Genomic DNA, 17489 nt, shown 5'->3' with positions numbered 1-17489 from the left:
AAGTTGCTTCAGTCATGTCTGACCCTGTGCGACCCCATAGATGGCAGCCCACCAGGCTCCCCCGTCCCTGGGATTCTCCAGGCAAGAACACTGGAATGGGTTGCCATTTCCTTCTCCAGTGCATGAAAGCGAAAAGTGAAAGTGAAGTCGCTCGGTCGTGTCCGACTCTTAGCGACCCCATGGACCGCAGCCCACCAGGCTCCTCTGTCCATGGGATTTTTGAAGCAAGAGTACTGGAGTGGGCAAAGACCCTATTTCGAAACAAAGTCATGTTCACTTGTGGGTTAAGACTTGAAAATATCTTTGAGTTCACAGTTCAACCCCTCACTAGCACTTGTTATTTTTCCCTGTTTTTGGAGGATAGTTGCTTTGCAGTGTTGTGTTGGTTTCTGCCTTACAACAGTGTGAATCAGCCGTAAGTGTACACACGTCCCCTCCTTCTGGAACCTCCCTCCCACGCTCCCACTTAACCCTCTAGGTCATCACAGAGCACCGAGCTGAGCTCCCTGTGCTATGCAGCGCTTCCCACTAGCTATCTGTTTTATGTATGGTAATGGATTGGGGGCAGGAGAAGAGGGGGACGACAGAGGATGAGATGGCTGGATGGCATCACTGACTCGATGGACGTGGGTTTGGGTGAACTCCAGGAGTTGGTGATGGACAGGGAAGCCTGGCGTGCTGCGATTCATGGGGTCGCAGAGTCAGACACGACTGAGCGACTGAATGGAACTGAGTGTATATGTGTCAGTGCTGCACTCTCAGTTCGTCTCACCCTCTCCTTCCCACACTGTGTCCACAAGTCTGCTTTCTATGTCTGTGTCTCTATTCCTGTCCTGTAAATAGATTCATTGGTACCATTTTTCTAGATTCCACATATTTGCGTTAATATATATTTGTTTTTCTCTTTCTGACTTACTTCACTATGTAACAGGCAGTTAGCTCTTAAATACATACTTTGGCTCTTAGAGGGAGAGCTGGAGTGGAGAGTAGGGTTGGTGCAATGTGGCCCGTCCCCTCCCATAAGAGCCACTCCAAGCCATCTAGGTACCAAGGCGGGTAGATTCTAATTTGTAGCTATCAGCGCCGATGTGCTCTGGGTTCTGATCTTTTTGAGGGCAGTGGTCATGCCTTCTGCCCAGCCAGGTGTTCCTTCTGGAGTCTGGAATGGCGCCCTGGAGCTCACAAGAGGCTGATAGCCACGGATGCTCCTTCCTGCTCCAGCAGCTTCCAGCTCTAGGCATCATTTGGGAAATCACACTGGCAAATGCCCTGTGCTCCCCACCTAATAGTCCTCACCACTCCCTGGAGACTTGTCCAGGGAGAACAGGCTGGCTCAGGGGAGAGGAAGGCTTCCCTGGCGGCTCAGGTGGTAAAGAATCCACCTGCAATGCAGGAGACCTGGGTTCAATCTCTGGGTTGGGAAGATCCCCTGGAGAAGGAAATGACAACCCACTCCAGTATCCTTGCCTGGAGAATTCCATGGACGGAGAAGCCTGGCGGGTTACAGTCTGAGGGGTCATGAAGAGTTGGACGTGACTGAGCACCTAACACATGGGAAAGGGACTCAGCCCACCAGGGTTGGGTATGGAGCCCTTTGCCTGGAGTTCAGAGACCCAGGTGATAATCTTATCTGCTCTGGTTCCCAATGTACGGAGAGAACTGCATAGTGTGACTGTGTATAAAGGGTCCCCTGACCACTGATATTAAAAACCTGCTGGCATGGCTCTGCTCTAGGGTTTGTTTCTGGAGAACCAGGGTGGCAGTTGGTCAAGTGTGCCCACAAACCATCTCCAGCAGAGTGAGCCAGGGGTCCTCAGCTGACCTCACACAATCCTGTAGACTCGGACTGGCAGCTTGACTCCCCTCCCTTCCTTGCATGGTTCTCCTTTCCAGGCTGCCTGTCCCACCAAGGAGCTGCCCTGTCCATCTCCATCTCAGGGGATCTGAGGGTGATGCTCGTCTTCCCTGAGCATCCTTCCTCTTCTTTCCTTTCCCTCTTGGGGCTCAGGCCCATTGAGGGGGAGCAGGGGCTGCTTGGAGAGGGTAGAGTGGCTGGGGGAAGCGAGCTTGTTCCCAACCCAGCTCTGTTGGATCCACAGGCAGGCGAGGGCCAGAGCAGGAGGGCACTGTCCACAATGGTAACACCTAAGGCCTTAAAAGGAAGGGGAGGCTGGTGGCTCTGAGCAGCAGAAGGAGCTGCGTCCGTTCCATTGTGTGTGAGCGTGTGCGTGCACAGACACGGGTGTTGAATGTTGGCCCTTTGGTTCTTGCCCTAGTTACAGTCTGGATCAGGAGGGAGGGGACCCCGCTCTCCAATTATCAGCGTGAGCCCCAGGTCCAGGAAGAAAGGAGGAAGGAAGGCAGATGGAGGAGCAGAAAGGGAGATTGGCAGGGATGAGGTTAACAGGGTCACAAGGATCCTCTGCGAAGCCAGCTGTTCACTCAGCCTGCTTACCTGGCATCCTGGAGGACGGGCTTCGGGATGGGTGGGGGATGTGCCAGGGGACCTGGGCTTGCCTGGCTGAGAGGGCCGGCCTGGGCTGGTGTCTGAGCCCCGGGGCCAGGGTTTCCTCTGGAAAGATGGAGGGCGGGGCTCTGTAGGGAATGTGGCTGCTCTCATGAAGGGGACTCGGGGTTGGAGCTGTCACCCCTTTGGCAGGACATGGACTGGAACAAAGTTCAGAAGCGTTTTCTCCAGGTGGCGGTGGGCGTCCTTTGGTCATTTAAGTGAGACCAGGTTAGGGTCTGACTCCTGGCTGTGTCAGGGTGGGGCTCTAGAGAAGGAAACAGTTGCAGAACTGGGGGCTTTGTGGCTCAGTCCAGTCTCCTTCGGCTCTTAGTACCGTCCTAGGAGATAGCCGGGGTATGTCCTGGACAGCAGAGTCCCTTGTCCGGGGAGGCCCCCAGTTCTGCCCAGCTGGCCCTGTTGTGTAACTGTCGCTCCTAAGGCTTATCCATGGCACACACTCTCCCTGCTGATTGGACTGTCAACCAGCACTCCCTGGTCACCAGCAAGGGCCAGATGGAAAGTGGGGAGCGTGTGAGAGCAGCGGACTTGTCGCAATTGTGTTGTCATGGAGACACAACTCTGTTTAGCTGCCTCTCCATGGTCCTAGCCCACATGGACTAAAATAAGTCTTACCTGCAGCTTACACAGCAGGCAGCCCTGTCTTTTCAAAGTCAGCTGTCTGACCAGGATGTGTGTGTGTTTAGGGACAGTGGGCCCCCCAGGGAGGATGAATTGAAAATGTTTACCCCCTCTTCTTTTTTTCCTTCCCAGTCCCATGTCTCTTTAGCCTCATGGCACTCAGACCTCAGCATCACAGTCACCTGGAGAGCTTGTTAAAACAGATTCCTGGGCCCCGCCATTGGAGAGTGTGGTGTGCATCTGAGAATGTGTCTTTCTAACAAGTGACACTGATGCTGTGGGTGCAGGGGGTCACTCTGGGAGTAAGCTCTGCCTTAGATTTGAGTGCATCCCAGCCAAGAAGCACACTGACTCTCTTTTCTGCACATGTCAGCCTGTGTCCTTAAGCCTAGCTGCTGATAGAGGAGAGGGAGGAGGTGCAGACAGGCCCCTGCTCACTTCTGACCTCTTATGTGTTCTGTGGTCTCCTCACAGGAAGCAGGAGCTGGCCAACAGCTCGGATGTGACCCTCCCAGATCGGCCACTGTCCCCTCCTCTCACGGCGCCTCCCACCATGAAGGTAAGAGGCTTCGGGCTAGTAAGTGGGGAGGGGACGTTGCGGGGGGTAGGAGGGAGCCTTCTTGCTTTGGCCCCAGGCCCAGCTGCTTCTGTCCCCTCCGTGGGGGCCATGGAGCCTCCCCGCACCTCTGGATGCAGTGTCCACTTGAGATAACCAGTGTGGGAGGAAGGTGTGACTGTGAGATACAGGGGTGTCAGGGGGCGGTGAGGAACTAGACTGGGGTTGACTTCGGTGGGCAGGATGCCTGGTGATTAGGGAGGGGCCTTGTGGAGCTGTAGATTCTGGAGCAAGGGGCCCAGGCGGGGCACTTACACGGGGACACTCAGAATGTGGCCGGGTGCCTTATGGGGTCACTTGCTCAGACGGGCTGCCTGGGGGTGGGGAAGGAGGGGTCCTGTGGGCTGGGACCCTCCTGGGACTTGGATGACTCTTGTATGCTGGTCAACCTGCCTCTGACTGGCCCTCCTAGGTAGCTCTGTCACCCCAGTCTCTATGGGAGGGTTGCCCTGGTGGTTCTGGGAAACCTGTAATTCTCCTGTTAGCACTTCATTCGCAAGTCTCTTTCGTGGGAAATTGCGTCCCAGGACCCTGGGGGCCTCATCCTCCCCACACTGAGCTCCCCCACCCTTCTGTCATCCAGTCTTCCCGGCCAGGTGGCCACATGTGCCTGGGCTGGCCCTCAGGGGATACTTTGGCTCATGCAGTATTGCTCTCTAGGCAGCATTGCGCCTCCCTCCTTCCCTCACCCTTTGCCAGGTGACGACCAGCTCTGAAGAAGTCACCTGCCTCCTGAGTCAGCTGAGGGGACATCTAGGCCAGCCACTGCCCCTCTCCTGAGGCTCTGCTAGCCGGTGATTCACAGGGAAATAATTAGGTATCTCTTTCCTGTGAGTCCCTGTTGTACCCCCTCTTCCCTGACCCAATCTGTTGCAAAGTGATACCTTCAAAGGAAGTAGATAAAAGCCATCTTCCCATTACCATCCCACTTTGAATGCCCACCATGCACAGAGCTGTCCTGGAATGACAGTCAGAGCCTGCGTCCCGGTGGAATTAGGAATTCAGGAGTGGGTGGGGTGCAGGGCCCACCTAGGACAGCTCTCCTCTCCTCCTGGTGGGGGTATCCAGGGGCACTGAAATCCAGACCATCTTCATCTGCCTAGTCACAGTGCTGGCATCTGAACCAGGTGTCGGGGTGGCTTGTTTGCACAGGGCAATACTGAAACGGGTCACCATTCTCAGTTTCAGCCCCTTGCTCTGCAGAACTGGGTGTGGGATGCTCATCTCTGTGCTCACATACTGGTCTGTGCTTAGTCAGTCATGTCTGACTCCTTGAGACCCCATGGACTGTAGCCCGCCCGCCAGGCTCCTCTGTCCATGGGGATTCTCCAGGCAAGGATACTGGAGTGGGTTCCCATGTCCTCCTCCAGGGGATCTTCCCAACCCAGGGATCAAACCCACATCTCTTACATCTCCTGCATTGGCAGGCGGTTCCTAGATCCCATACATCACAACTAAGACTTGGAGCGGCCAAATAAATAAATAAATATTTTAAATAAAGGAAAAAACAATTGGGGCTTTATCCTAACTAGAGGCGCTGAAGTCATTGAAGATTTTAGTCCGAGGAGTAAGATGGCTTTTGAAGAGTCACCCTGGCTTGTGTGGGAGGGAGCGGAGTGGAAGTGGGGTGGGCTGGGAGGCCACTGCAGGAGTCCAGTGGGGAGAGGATGGCGGCCTGACTCTGAGGGGCCCGTGAGGTTGTTCGGAAGTGGTCAGATCTCACATTTCCTATGTGGTGAGATGTGAGAATTTGGGGGTGAGGTAGGGGGCAAGGAAGGCCCCAGGTTTGGAGCAACTGCGTAAATGTTATAGCCATGCTCTGAGAGGGAGTGCCCCGGGAGAGAGAATGAGGGCTTAAGTTCCACGTGCTGAGTTGGACAAGCCTGAGACATCAATGAGGGTGTCAGTGAGCAGCTGGGTATTTGCGGGCCAGGCTCAGAAGAAGGGTGTGACTGGAGGTAAAAACGCGGAGTTATTTTTGCTGACAGGGGAATTGAAGCTGGGGGTGGACGGGTGGGTGAACTCTCCAGGGAGAGAATGGAGCCAGCCGATGAGAGATTCCTGGGGTGGCCTCCCCAAGTTGAAGGCTGGTGCGGAGGAGGCTGGAGACATGGTGGGAGGGACAGGCAGATCTGGGTTAGTGGTCTGGCGGCTACTCAGAACTACAATGCTCACTTATGTCTCGTCTTCTCAGCACAGGGGGAGCAGCCATCTGGGGACTGCCCTTACCAAGCCATGTTGCTGGCCTGATGCATCCCAGCATTGAGTTCAGGGCAGCAGTTGCATCCCGTTCTGTGGGTCCCTGATTCTGGTGGATGGTTTTTTTTAAAAAAAAATAATTTTATTTGTTTTTACTTTGTGCTGCACTGGGTGTTTGTTGCTTTTCATGGACTTTCTCTAGTTGCAGCGAGTGGGGCTGCTCTTTGTTGCTGCTCTTTGTGAGCAGGCTTCTCATTGCCATGTCTTCTCTTGTTGCGGAGCATGGGCTTCAGGAGTTGCAGCTCACTGGCTCAGTAGCTGCGGCTTGAGGCTTCGGAGCACGGCTTAGTAGTTGTGGCTCACAGGCTTAGTTGCTCTGCGGCCTGTGGGATCTTCCTGGCCCAGGCATCGAACCTGTGTCTCCTGCATTGGCAGGCGGATTCTTATCCACTGCACCACCAGGAAAGTCCATCTGGTAGATGTTTATGATGTGTTGATGATACTGGGATCCTGGTTGGAGGAGCAGGCACTTACCTTCCACTCCTCTGGTTTTGCTTGAGTCTCCTCTACCATCAGGCACTTTTCTAAATTAAGCCCGGATATATGTGTTCTTTGATATATGGACTGAAGCCTCCTCCCTCCCCATCAGTTCCACGTGCAGTCACCTGTGAGGACCTGGGCTCCCACCTGCGATGTCCTCTGCAGGGTGGGATTGAGTCCAGACACTGAGGTCTGGGACACCACGGGGTGGAGGCTGGACTCTCTCCAGGGGGTCACTGGCTCTGGAGTTCCATCAGCCCCCCGCCCTGCCAGCATCTGGACAGGGGAGGAGGGTCTGACTTGGTTCCCTGGCACTGCAGGCTTGGGGCAGGGGTGGCAGGGAAACCCCTTTGGTGTTGATTAGCTTGGGAGTCACAAAATCTCAGGGGTGGTGATCCGTTTCCTTTCCAGGTAAGTTGGAGGCCAGGAGGTGGGAAATGACTTCCCCAAGGTCCCACTGAAGATAGCTGTCTTCCTTCTATGGCCATAGAGTCAGTTCAGTTCTAAGACACAAACCATTTTTGATACAATGCTCTCATCCCACCCCACACACCAGGGACAACCCTCCTCTAGTTGCTCCCCCGACTGGAAAGGGCCTGATGGAGCAGAAGCTGGCCTCCAGCCTGAGAAGCACCCTGCAGATTCCTTCCCCCAACTGGCATGCCTGCTCCAAGGGGTCCTCTCTGCCCCTCCCCTACCTCTTTGTGTTGTGGTTTTCAAGGTTGTTTTTTTTTTTTTTCCCTTGCTAATATGAAACTGAGAAAAAGCCACCAAAGAAATGCTGAGCAGATGGGCAGAATGTGAGCCCAGTTCCCAGCCAGAATTCAAACTGTGGATGGTGTAGGGTGGGCTGGGAGAAGGGCTGAGGGCTGTCTTCCTGGGAATCCAGTGCATCGTTTCCAGGCTCATGTTTTTTATGATCCAGTTTTCATACCCAAATGGATCACCCGGCACTCAGGAGAGCCATGTGTATCTCCTGTGCTGTGCCAGACCCCGTGGGGTCAAACCAAGGCCACCGTCCTTGTCCCTCAAAGAACCTGCTGTCTTCGGGAGGCCTTAACTGAGCAGAAGAAGCCATATGGCTCAGCACGTGGCACGCTGCAGTGAGTCCAGTGGCTTCTCAGTGGGGGAGAGGAGTGAGGATGGCTTCGTGGGGAGGCCGGTGGGGGAGTTTGGAAGGGACCCTAATGTCTAGCACGGGGGTTGGTCGACCCCCCGCCCCAGGAATGACCGTAGAACAACCTTTTGGGCTTGAAGAGGGTGGGGTTGACCCTCCTGATTCTTTTCTAGCTCGCAGTAAGTGCACGGGCGTTCTGTTGAGGGTGGTGATGCCAGGGCCTTGGTGTGACCTTGATCTGAATTGTCACACTCGTCTCTGGAGCCCCACCAGGCCTAGTCTGGGAGGTGACCCTCGCTCAGCCTCCTCCGTCCCTCTCTTTGCTAGTCTGAGGGCAGCCTCCTCCACCCCAAACCTTCCCCTTTCCCGAAGACAACAAGGAGGCCTGAGTGCCCACTGTGGGGGGAGCAGAAAGTTGCTCTCCTGCTTTGTCCCCTCGCTCTTTGCTTTGCATCCCTCAAAACCCCAGCGGTGTGTCAGGCAGGCGTGAAGTCCCCAGAGGTGGGGAAGAAAGTGGACATCAGAGGAGCCTTCTTTGCACTTCCTGCGTTTCCTGTGGGCAGGGCTGTGTTGGGTCTCTGCCTCCTGCCCTCACGAACTGCCCACTAGCCACCCTCTCTCCTGGGTGGTGGGGGGTGTGGGTGCTGGGGTTTCTTTTCCAGCTTGGAGCCCAGCCCCAGGCCCGATGTCAGCTCTTTCTTTGCCCCTGGTTCCTGCCCCTTGTCTTCTGTTCTCACTCTGAAAAGAGACCACACCTCTCTGTCAGGATTGAGTGAGGGGTGTCAGGTCCCATCAGATCCGCCACGTTTGTGTGGGCGAGGTGAGGGGGCCTTTGTGGGAAGGGTTGGGACCCCTCTGGGGTGGGGCAGGAAGGGCTCAAGAACAGCGGCAGGGGATTTGGTTCCCCCTCCTTAAGAAAGCCCTGGGTCGGGTGGGGGGCATGACAGTCGGGACTCGCATTCCCCACCCCAGCCGCGACCGCCTCCCAGGAGTTCAGCTGGCTTTCTCGCTGGCGCTCCTGGGAGGGCTGTCCCTCCTGGGAGGACTGTCCCTGGTCTCCACACGGACCCTGTTTATGTTGCTGGTCCAGATGCCATCCTCTCAGGAACCACTTCCCAGGAGGCCTCTGATTTCGTGCAGTGGGCAGGGGAGCCCGAGGGCAGTGCACATGTGACGGGGGGCTTCCTGGCTCTGCACCTGTCGGGGGTGCGCCTTGGAGGCTTAGCGAGCTGGGGGATGTGTGTGCACGCCACCTGCATGAACCCACCATCACGTGTGCACGTGTGTGTATTGGACCTGATTTTGTTCATTGTTTTAAGGCCAGCTAGCCTACATTTCTTTTTTTCCTTCTCAAAGACATTCTGTTTTAAAATTTTTTCTTTATTTTTAAAATTTTTATTGGAGTATAGTTGTCTTTTTCTTTTTTTAGTTTTTTAAAAATTTATTTATTTTAATTAGAGGATAATTGCTTTATAATATTGAGTTGGTTTCTGTCATACATCAACATGAATCAGCCATGGGTATACATATGTCCCCTCCCTCTTGCTGGAGTATAATTGCTTTACAATATTGTGTTATTTTCTCCTGTACAGCAAAGTGAACCAGTTACACATATACACATATCCCATCTCTTTTGGGTTTCCTTCTTGCAAATGACTTTAGGTGTAACCAGATTTTTAAGAAGTTTACATACATTGAAATGCATGAGTCTTAACTGTGCACTGTTATTAATGAGTACACCCATAGGACCCATACTCTGACTCAGATGTAGGCTCTTTTTGGTCCCCCAGAACATTCTATCATGTCCCTTCTTTAGTCGATCCCAACCACCCGCCCTTGGGAAGCAACCAGTGTTCTGGGATTTTTTTTTCCCCCAATGTAAATTAGTTTTCACCTGCTCTAGAACTGACTTTAAAAGAGATCACATGTAGCCTGCACGTGCTTGCGTCCAGCTCAGCATAGTATCTGTGAGATCCGCCCACGCTGTAGAGCGTATCCGCAGTTTGTTCCTTTTAGCCCCACTGTATGAATATAGCACACTTGGTTTATTCTGTTGAGGGACCTTTGGGTTGTTTCCAGCTTTGAGCTGTAATGAATAGCCAGATGCTTTGACTATTCTGGTATACGTTTTGTTCTGGACACGTGTTTTCATTTCTCTTAGGTAAATATCTAGTGGGAAACGGCTGGGTCAAAGGGGAGGTGAATGTTTAACTTTATAGGAAGTCACCAAACTTTTGGCCAGGTGGTTGTACCATTTTATGTCCCCACCAGCAGCATTATGAGAGCTCTGACTGCTTCACATCCTTGTCAACATTTGCCATTGTTAGTCTGTTTAATTTTAGCCGCTTGGGTGGGAGTGTAGGGAGAGGGTATTTCATTGTGGCTTTAATTTGCATTTGTCCGATGACTAATGACATTGAACACTTTCTCACATGCTTGTGGACCATTCTTACGGTTCCTCTGTCCCTCCTACCCCTTTAAAATGGGGTTGTTTGTCTTCCTGTAGGCATTCTTTACATATTCTAGATACAAGCTCACTCCTGTCTTAATAGCGTCATTGACGAACAGAAGTTTTAAAATTTTGATGATGTTCAAAATTGATGTTCATCAAAATTGATGATAATGTTCAAAATGATGTGGGTTATTTCTTGTTTTGTGTCTATAGCTTTCTGCATCCTAAGAATTCTTTGCTTACTCTGTATCACAAAGATTTTCTTCCATTTTTTTCTTCTGGAAGATTTCTGGTTTGAGCTATGGATCTAAGATCGATCTCAACTTAACTGTGTGCCATGATCCAGGGGCCCCCAACCTCTGGGATCTAATGGCTGATGATGTGAGGTGGAGCTGATGCAATCATAACAGAGATTAAAGTGCACAAGAAATGTGATGTGGTTGAATCATCCTGAGACCGTCTCCCACCCCCCGAGTCTGTGGAAAAAATTGTCCTCCATGAAACTAGCCTCTGGTGCCAAAAAGGTTGGGGACCACTGAATAGGCATCGTTGGGCAGCAAGCCCTGTACTTGCCCAGCCTTGAGATTGAAGAAGGAACCAGGAGTCAGTGAGAGAGACCTCCGTGGCTTAATGGACAGAGGATCTCATGTCTGAGACAAGGCCCTGGAGTGACACTCCACTGTGTGTGGCAGACGCAGGGCAGGACAGGCAGCAGGCTTTGCTCCGGGAGGGGAGAAGGAGGTTAAGTTATAGGTGGAATTGACATCGGGTTGACTCATCGGTTACCAGGGAAACCAGCAGAGGAACACGTCCTTCACTGCCTCTTTGCCCCTTTGCTAAGGTATCATGGTGAGCATGTTCTGATCTGAAGATTAGAACAATCACTAGCTGGGTCGGGGGGCAAGTATGTAGGCATTCACTGATTGTGCTCTGTGACTAAGAGGGAAAGTCTGTCGGGTGTGGAGGGTGTAGGTGAGGCCGGGACTGGTCAAGCAGGGGGATGTACAGGGAGCAGAAGAATAGCCATCATACTGGAGTCCAGGTCCATTTATTCTCGTATGGATATCCAGTCATTGAAAAGACTGCGTTGCTTTGAGACCTTAGTCCAAAATCCGCTGGCTGTATCCAGGCACCCGTGCCTGTGTGTGGTTTCTCTGTAAGCCCTGGTGTTTCTCTGGATCAGGGATGGTAAATGAATGAGCCTTGTGCCATCACTCCAGCCTTCTGCCCTGATGGCAGACGTCAGTAATGATCACAGCATCCTTGCTCATGAGTTTAGACGTGGTCTCAGGATCCTCTCCAGCGAAGCCCTGCAGGCAGCCACCGCCAGTCATTGGGAGTTGACATTTGAGATGAATTGTTCGTGGCATCTCTGACTGAACTTGGTGGAAGAGGTTAAGTTGTTTGCTCAAGGTCCCACAGCTGGTGAGAGCAGAGCCAGGATTTGGATTCAGGTCTGTCTGTGTGGCTCGGAAGCCTGTGCTGTCTTCACCACGCTCCAGACTGTGAGTCGTGTGAGCTTGTTACTTAATCTCCCTGTCCTCCAGTTTCTTCCCCTGTAGAGTGGGGACAGTGACCACCTAGAGGAGCAGGTATGAAGAGTAACGAGGTACATCATGAAGCAACTAGCGGAGTGCTGACCACATAATGGGGGCTCAGTAAATGGTTGTGATAACGATGATGGTGATGACAATGGTGATGATGGTTATATAGTTCTTGCCCTGAGACACATAAAGAGGACTTTTCTCTAGGGAACTGGGAACCACCAGCTCATGAGAGTCCCTTGCCTGCTCCCATGGAGACTTCTGAGCTGGAGGCATTGGGGCGGGGGAAGCCCTGCTTCCTAGAAATTGCTAATGGAGCTCAAACTTCAGGTCTTGGCCGAGGTGTCTGGGCCGCTTGGACCTTATTTCTTTCTCTCCTTTGTTTCAGGGAAATAGGCCATCTGGGCTTCTAGAACGATCTCTCTGGGAGTCCTTTCCCCCTCTCCTTTGATTCTCTAGTCCATCTCCCTTTCCTTCTGATGGACCATATGATCTCCTCCATTGGGGAGGCTCATCCAGTTCCTGTGACCTGGACCCGTATCCCTTTGAGGCTCTTCCTCAAAAAGATGACACAGTATGGAGTAGCAGTTAAGGACATAGTTTCTGGAGCCCACCTGCCTTTAAGGCTTTGCCATTTCCTAGCCGTCTCGGCCTCATTTCCCTCATTTGTAGAGGAGGAATATGAGAGTACCTGCCACGTGTGTTTGTAATGGGGATTAACTGAGATGATGTGCTACAGAAATGTTAGTCATTATTCCTCCAGAGAACAATGCTCGGAGATAAAGTCAGAAGGGAAGTACCCTGGTTTTTCTGTTGTTAATATAATACCTCCTCAATTCTTCTTGATTTCCTGCCCTGCCTGGTACCCAGGATTGAGTGCCTGTCCGTATCCAATGAACAAAAATTGAAATTGCATCATATGTGATCGGCCCCACCTGAGCCCTGTGTATCAGACCCAAAACCCTGCCTGGCAACTGTGGATGATCCTGAGGGTATTGGAAAAAGGCCAAAACCCAAGATCCTGTCCAGCAAAGATCAGAAGGACCTGGGGGAGGGGTCTTTAGGGAAGGAGCATCCTTCTGGATCTTGTTCCCGACCCTTGAAGTCAGGCTGCCCTGGGCCAGTCAGGGTTCACAGGCCAGGTGGTCCCCAGGGTGACAGGGAGAGCCTGCAGAGCTGGAGTCCTCATGAAGGATTTGGGGATTGGACTGAGCGGAGACCTGATAATTCAAGGCCATGGAGAGTCCCAGGGTTGGCCTTGGAATGCATTTTATAATCTGTTTATCCCCATCAGAAGGTTCCTTCCTGATTCCTTTTGCCTGAAGCTATATTGAAAGGAGTCTATATTTCTAGACAGACACTGACTTTGTGCTTTGATAGAGCCCTTGGCGTTTGGGGCGTCTGCTTTTTTTAAAAACAATGTATTTGGCTGTGCTGGATCTTCCTTGTTGCACGGTGGGCTTTCTGTGGTTGCAGTTACTCTCTAGTTGTGGTGCTCGAGCTTCTTATTCCACTGGCATCTCTGGTTGTGGAGCACGGGCTCTAGGCACACGGGCTTCAGCAGTTGTGGTGCATGGGCTTAATTGCTCCATGGCACGTGAAATCTTCTGGGACCAGGGATCGAACCCATGTCCCCTGCATTGGTGGGCGGATTCGTAACTGCTGGGCCACCAAGGAAGTCCAGGGCGTCTCCTTGGGGATGCTTCTCTTGTGTGACGGTGTGCAGTTCAGTCATCTCCTAGGAACATCAGTTCCTCCACTGGTAAGACTGAGCCCACCCTGCAGGGTTGCTGTGAGGGTTATAGGAGGAAGCAGGTGGGCAAGGGCTTCAGGAAACACCAGGCACCCACATACGTATTATGTTGTTATATGACTGATACTTGTGGTTGTTACTGTGGGCAGCGAGCTAAATGCTTGTGGGGTGGTTTCATTGATTATCCTACTCTTCTTCTCTTCGGGCTGCCATACGCACTATAGCACTGAGACCGGCTCAGGAGTGGGGTCCTGCCAGATTCCATGCCCCACGTCTCGTCCCAACCCGCCTGTGCGCCTGGAGGGGCGTGTCATTGACTTGACACTCAGGTCCAGTGTGCCTGGCACTTTTGGGGGACAGTGCACAGTGGGTCCTGTGTTTGTTCCTGGGGGCGTCACCCCTGCACTTCTGAGCCCCTTAGGTACTCCCTGTGTGTACCCCCTTAGTAGACCCCCTTCTCTTGGCTGAGTATGGAGATGGAGTTTCAGGCCTTAGGGTGTGTATTCGTTTCCTGGGGCTGCCGTAACAAAGTCCTGCAAACTTGGTGGCTTAAGACGACAGAAATGGATTCTCCCACAGCTCTGGAGGCTAGAAGTCTGATATCAAGGTATGAGAAGGGCAGAGCTCCCTCCAAAGGCCCTAGAGAAGGAGAATCCTTGTTGGTTTCTTCCAGCTGCTGGTGACTGCAGGCATGCCTTTGGTTTGGGGCTACATGTTTCCAATCTGCCTCCGTCTTCACGGGACCTTCTCTTCTCCCTGAGTCTGTGGGTCTTTTAGAAGATTTAAGGCCCACCTGGCTTCTACCTGGATCTTATCTCAAGATACTTGATTATACCTGAAAATAAGTCACATTCATAGAATCTTGGGTAGACATATCTTTTGAGGAGGCCACCATTTAACCCTCTATAAGAGCTGTGATGGGAGCCTGGTGAGGCTCCGAAGCTCTGCCAGCAGCTGCTTGCCCTTGTGTAGTTAGAAGTCACTCAGGTGTGACCACAGGGGTGTGTTTGTATGTATGTGTGTGTGATGGGGTGGGGCGTTGCTGGCACAGGGCTGGAAGGAACTGGCCCAGAGCAGCCACAGCTCCATGTCCTGAAGGGCAGGACGTGCTCTCCTGTTCTTGCTGTCACAGAGCTCGGTACATAAGGAGCCCAGAGTAAGTGCTTCATCAACCCTTGGTGGTTGGTTCTTAATTCATACTCATGGTGGTACTTTAGTTCCTCGGTCATGTCTGACTCTTGCGAACCCATGGACTGTAGCCCGCCAGGCTTCTCTGCCCCTGGAATTTCCCAGGGAAGAATACTGGAGTGGGTTGCTATTTCCTTCTCCAGGGAATCTTTTCAACCCAGGAATCGAACCTGGGTCTCCTGCATTGCTGGCAGATTCTTTACTCACTGAGCCACCAGGGAAGCAATACATATGCATAATAGGTGATTTATGAATTCTCATGGACTGATCCAGCCTTGAGAATGTGGCATTGAACAAAAAAGCCCAGTATTTTCTTGGAGTTCTTATTAGACTTTTTCTGCAAGTAAACAGCACACCCTGTTTTAACTAAGATGATATATGCTTCTTATTAAAAATGTAAGCAATAGTAAAGTATAAAGAAAGTAAAAAAAAAAAAGAATTTAAAACGAAACCCTAGTAATAATCCCACCATCCAGACATATTCATCATTACTATTTGCTAAATCTGCAGACATCTCGGCATCATGCGCACATTTAGAGGCATAAATAAATGGGATCGTGTTGTTGGTGCCCATTTATAATAAAAGGAGTTAAATTCGATTTTACTTGCATTCAACCAGTGAAGAGAAAGCCAGGCCACTCAGAAGGAGTCACTGAAGTTTAGATAAATGTTTTTACTCTAGAAGAGATAGTAACCCCTGTAAGAGTCCTCTGAAGATGAGCTAAATTGTTTTATTAAATTCTTTTATTGAAAACAGACAAATCTTTGAGGGTAGAGACATTAATTTTTAAAAAATACTTACTTGTTTCTTTCTGTCTGTGCTGGGTCTTCCTGGCTGTGAGCAGGGGGCTTTCTCTAGTTGCGGGGAGTGGTGGCTATTCTTTGCTGTGATATGTGGGCTGCTTGTGCAGTGGCTTTCCTTGTTGCAGAGCATGAGCTCTAGGCTTCAGTAGTTGCAGTTCCCGGGCTCTAGAGCCCAGGCTCAATAGTTGCCCCGTGGCATGTGGAATCTTGCCGGACCAGAGATTGAACTGGTGTCCCCTGCATTGCAAAGCGGATTCTTAACAACTGGACCACTACAGGATGCCCCCATTAATTTTTTAAAATAAATTATTCCCACTTTATACATACTGTTTGGCTCCCTGCTTTGAAATGTGAGAATCAGGTGGCTTTGGAGGTGAGCTGGTGCTCTCTGTGAACAGCCTGGCTCATTCACTCCTTTTGACGGGAACTGCTGGGCCCTTAATAGCAGCCCGGGCAGAAAGGATCTGCATCTCCAGGTGTGTGGAGAGGTGGGGGGAGCCTTTCAAGAGCCCCGGCTCAGTTCCACATGGAAATCAAGCAGAACCCCTTGTGGGAGAGAATTGGGTTTGCTAGCAAATGACACGGCTGAGCTGATTTGATTTGGCGGCAGGCTGCAGAGGTTATGTGTCACAGAACATTTCAGTTTTGCAGGGTCGAGACATGATGCTAGACAGTCAGAGTTCCTTCCTTCCCGTGGATCTGTCAGAAGGTTTGTGTTAGTTTCTTATAGCTGCTGAAACAGATGACCACAAGTGTAGTGGCTTAAGATAAATGGATTTCTCATCTTCGAGTTCTGGAGGTCAGAGGTCTGAAATGGGTTGCATGGGACTAAAATCGAGGTGTCCACGGGACCACATTCCTTCTGGAGACTGTAGGAGAGAATTTATTTCGTTGCCTTTTCCAGCTTCTAGAAAGCCACCTGCATTCCTCGGCTCCTGCCCCATTGCTCTATCTTTAAAGGGAGCAACACTGATCGGGCCAGGCCCCTCCCACACTGCCATCTCTCCCATCCTCTCTCTTCTGTCTCCTTCTATTATAAGGACACTTTTGATTATATTCCTGGATAATCCAGGATCCTCCTCTCACCTTAGGGTTGGCCGATTACAATCTTAATTCCACCTGCACCTGAATCCCCACTGTCGCCATTAACCTTACATACTCACAGGTCGTGAGGATTAAGGACAAGAGCATCTTTTGTAGGTGGGCATTGTTCCGCTATGACAAGCTCAGGGTTCAGTAGGAGAGGCTGGGTCCTGTTAGAGCTAGGTTCCTCATCTGTAAAGTGTGGGAGATTTTTTTACCCCACTTCCTAGCGGAAATCCTTGAGGCCTAGCACACAGTAGGTCTTCCTTCTATGGGATTCTGTGGCCCTGTAACTGATCTTTGGCCTGCGTGATTTCATGACTTTGTGAGATCATGACTGATTATATGATTTCAAATGTCCTCCCCTGACCATTGGAGAAAGGAATGACAACCCACTCCAGTAGTGTTGCCTGGAGAATTCCATGGAAAGAGGAGCCTGGCAAGCTCAGTGCAAGGGGTCGCGAAGAGTCGGACACAACTGAGCGACTAACACACACACACACACACACACACACACACACAACCCCCTGACCATGTGTAGGCCATGGGGTTTGACTTCCATGGAGAAAAGAAGCCCACTCAGCACTCATATTGTCAATATAGAGCTGAGATGTGACCTTGATTTTGTTACCTTCAATCAGCAACTTGCTGATCCCCCATCCAGGCAGAAAACTAACCCCTCGTGGAGGAAAAAAAATGACACACGCGAGCTTCCAGCCCTGATTTGAGCTGTCCAGTCTTTCTTTGAAAGGAGGTGCCATTGCCTGTCTCTAGTCACAGGTGGTTATCTTCCCCCTGTCTAACCTGAATCTTTCTTGCTGTGATCTCAGCCTGCTGGCTCTCAGCTTGGCTGGTAGGGAGACAGCCAAGCGGGTCATCAGGTCGATAATGCATTGAATCCTGGTGATCTGTTTTTAACAGATTGCATTCTAAGGTGTCACCATGTCTGTCCCAGGACCATGTTCTTGTGCTTGCTGTTAGAGTGGTCTGTCTGTTGCGGATGTGGGGTCACCTGGAGGTGAGGGTGGGGAGGGGTGAGCGGGGC

At 51.5% G+C, this 17489-nt stretch overlaps 1 protein-coding gene across 1 annotated transcript in view; it reads left to right on the top strand.

Annotated features, from left to right (window-relative positions):
* The window catches only part of RAP1GAP2 (RAP1 GTPase activating protein 2), a 186729-nt gene that overhangs the window by 75736 nt on the left and 93504 nt on the right, over nt 1-17489 (top strand). The window contains exon 3 of the mRNA XM_010861308.1: nt 3623-3707. Within this exon, the coding sequence (XP_010859610.1) occupies nt 3623-3707 (85 nt within the window). The remainder of the gene's footprint in view (nt 1-3622; nt 3708-17489) is intronic.

Source organism: Bison bison, unplaced genomic scaffold (assembly GCF_000754665.1).
Source record: "Bison bison bison isolate TAMUID 2011002044 unplaced genomic scaffold, Bison_UMD1.0 scf7180017864472, whole genome shotgun sequence".
Classification (NCBI taxonomy): Eukaryota; Metazoa; Chordata; class Mammalia; order Artiodactyla; family Bovidae; genus Bison; species Bison bison.
This window is presented reverse-complemented; position numbering and strand designations above follow the sequence as displayed.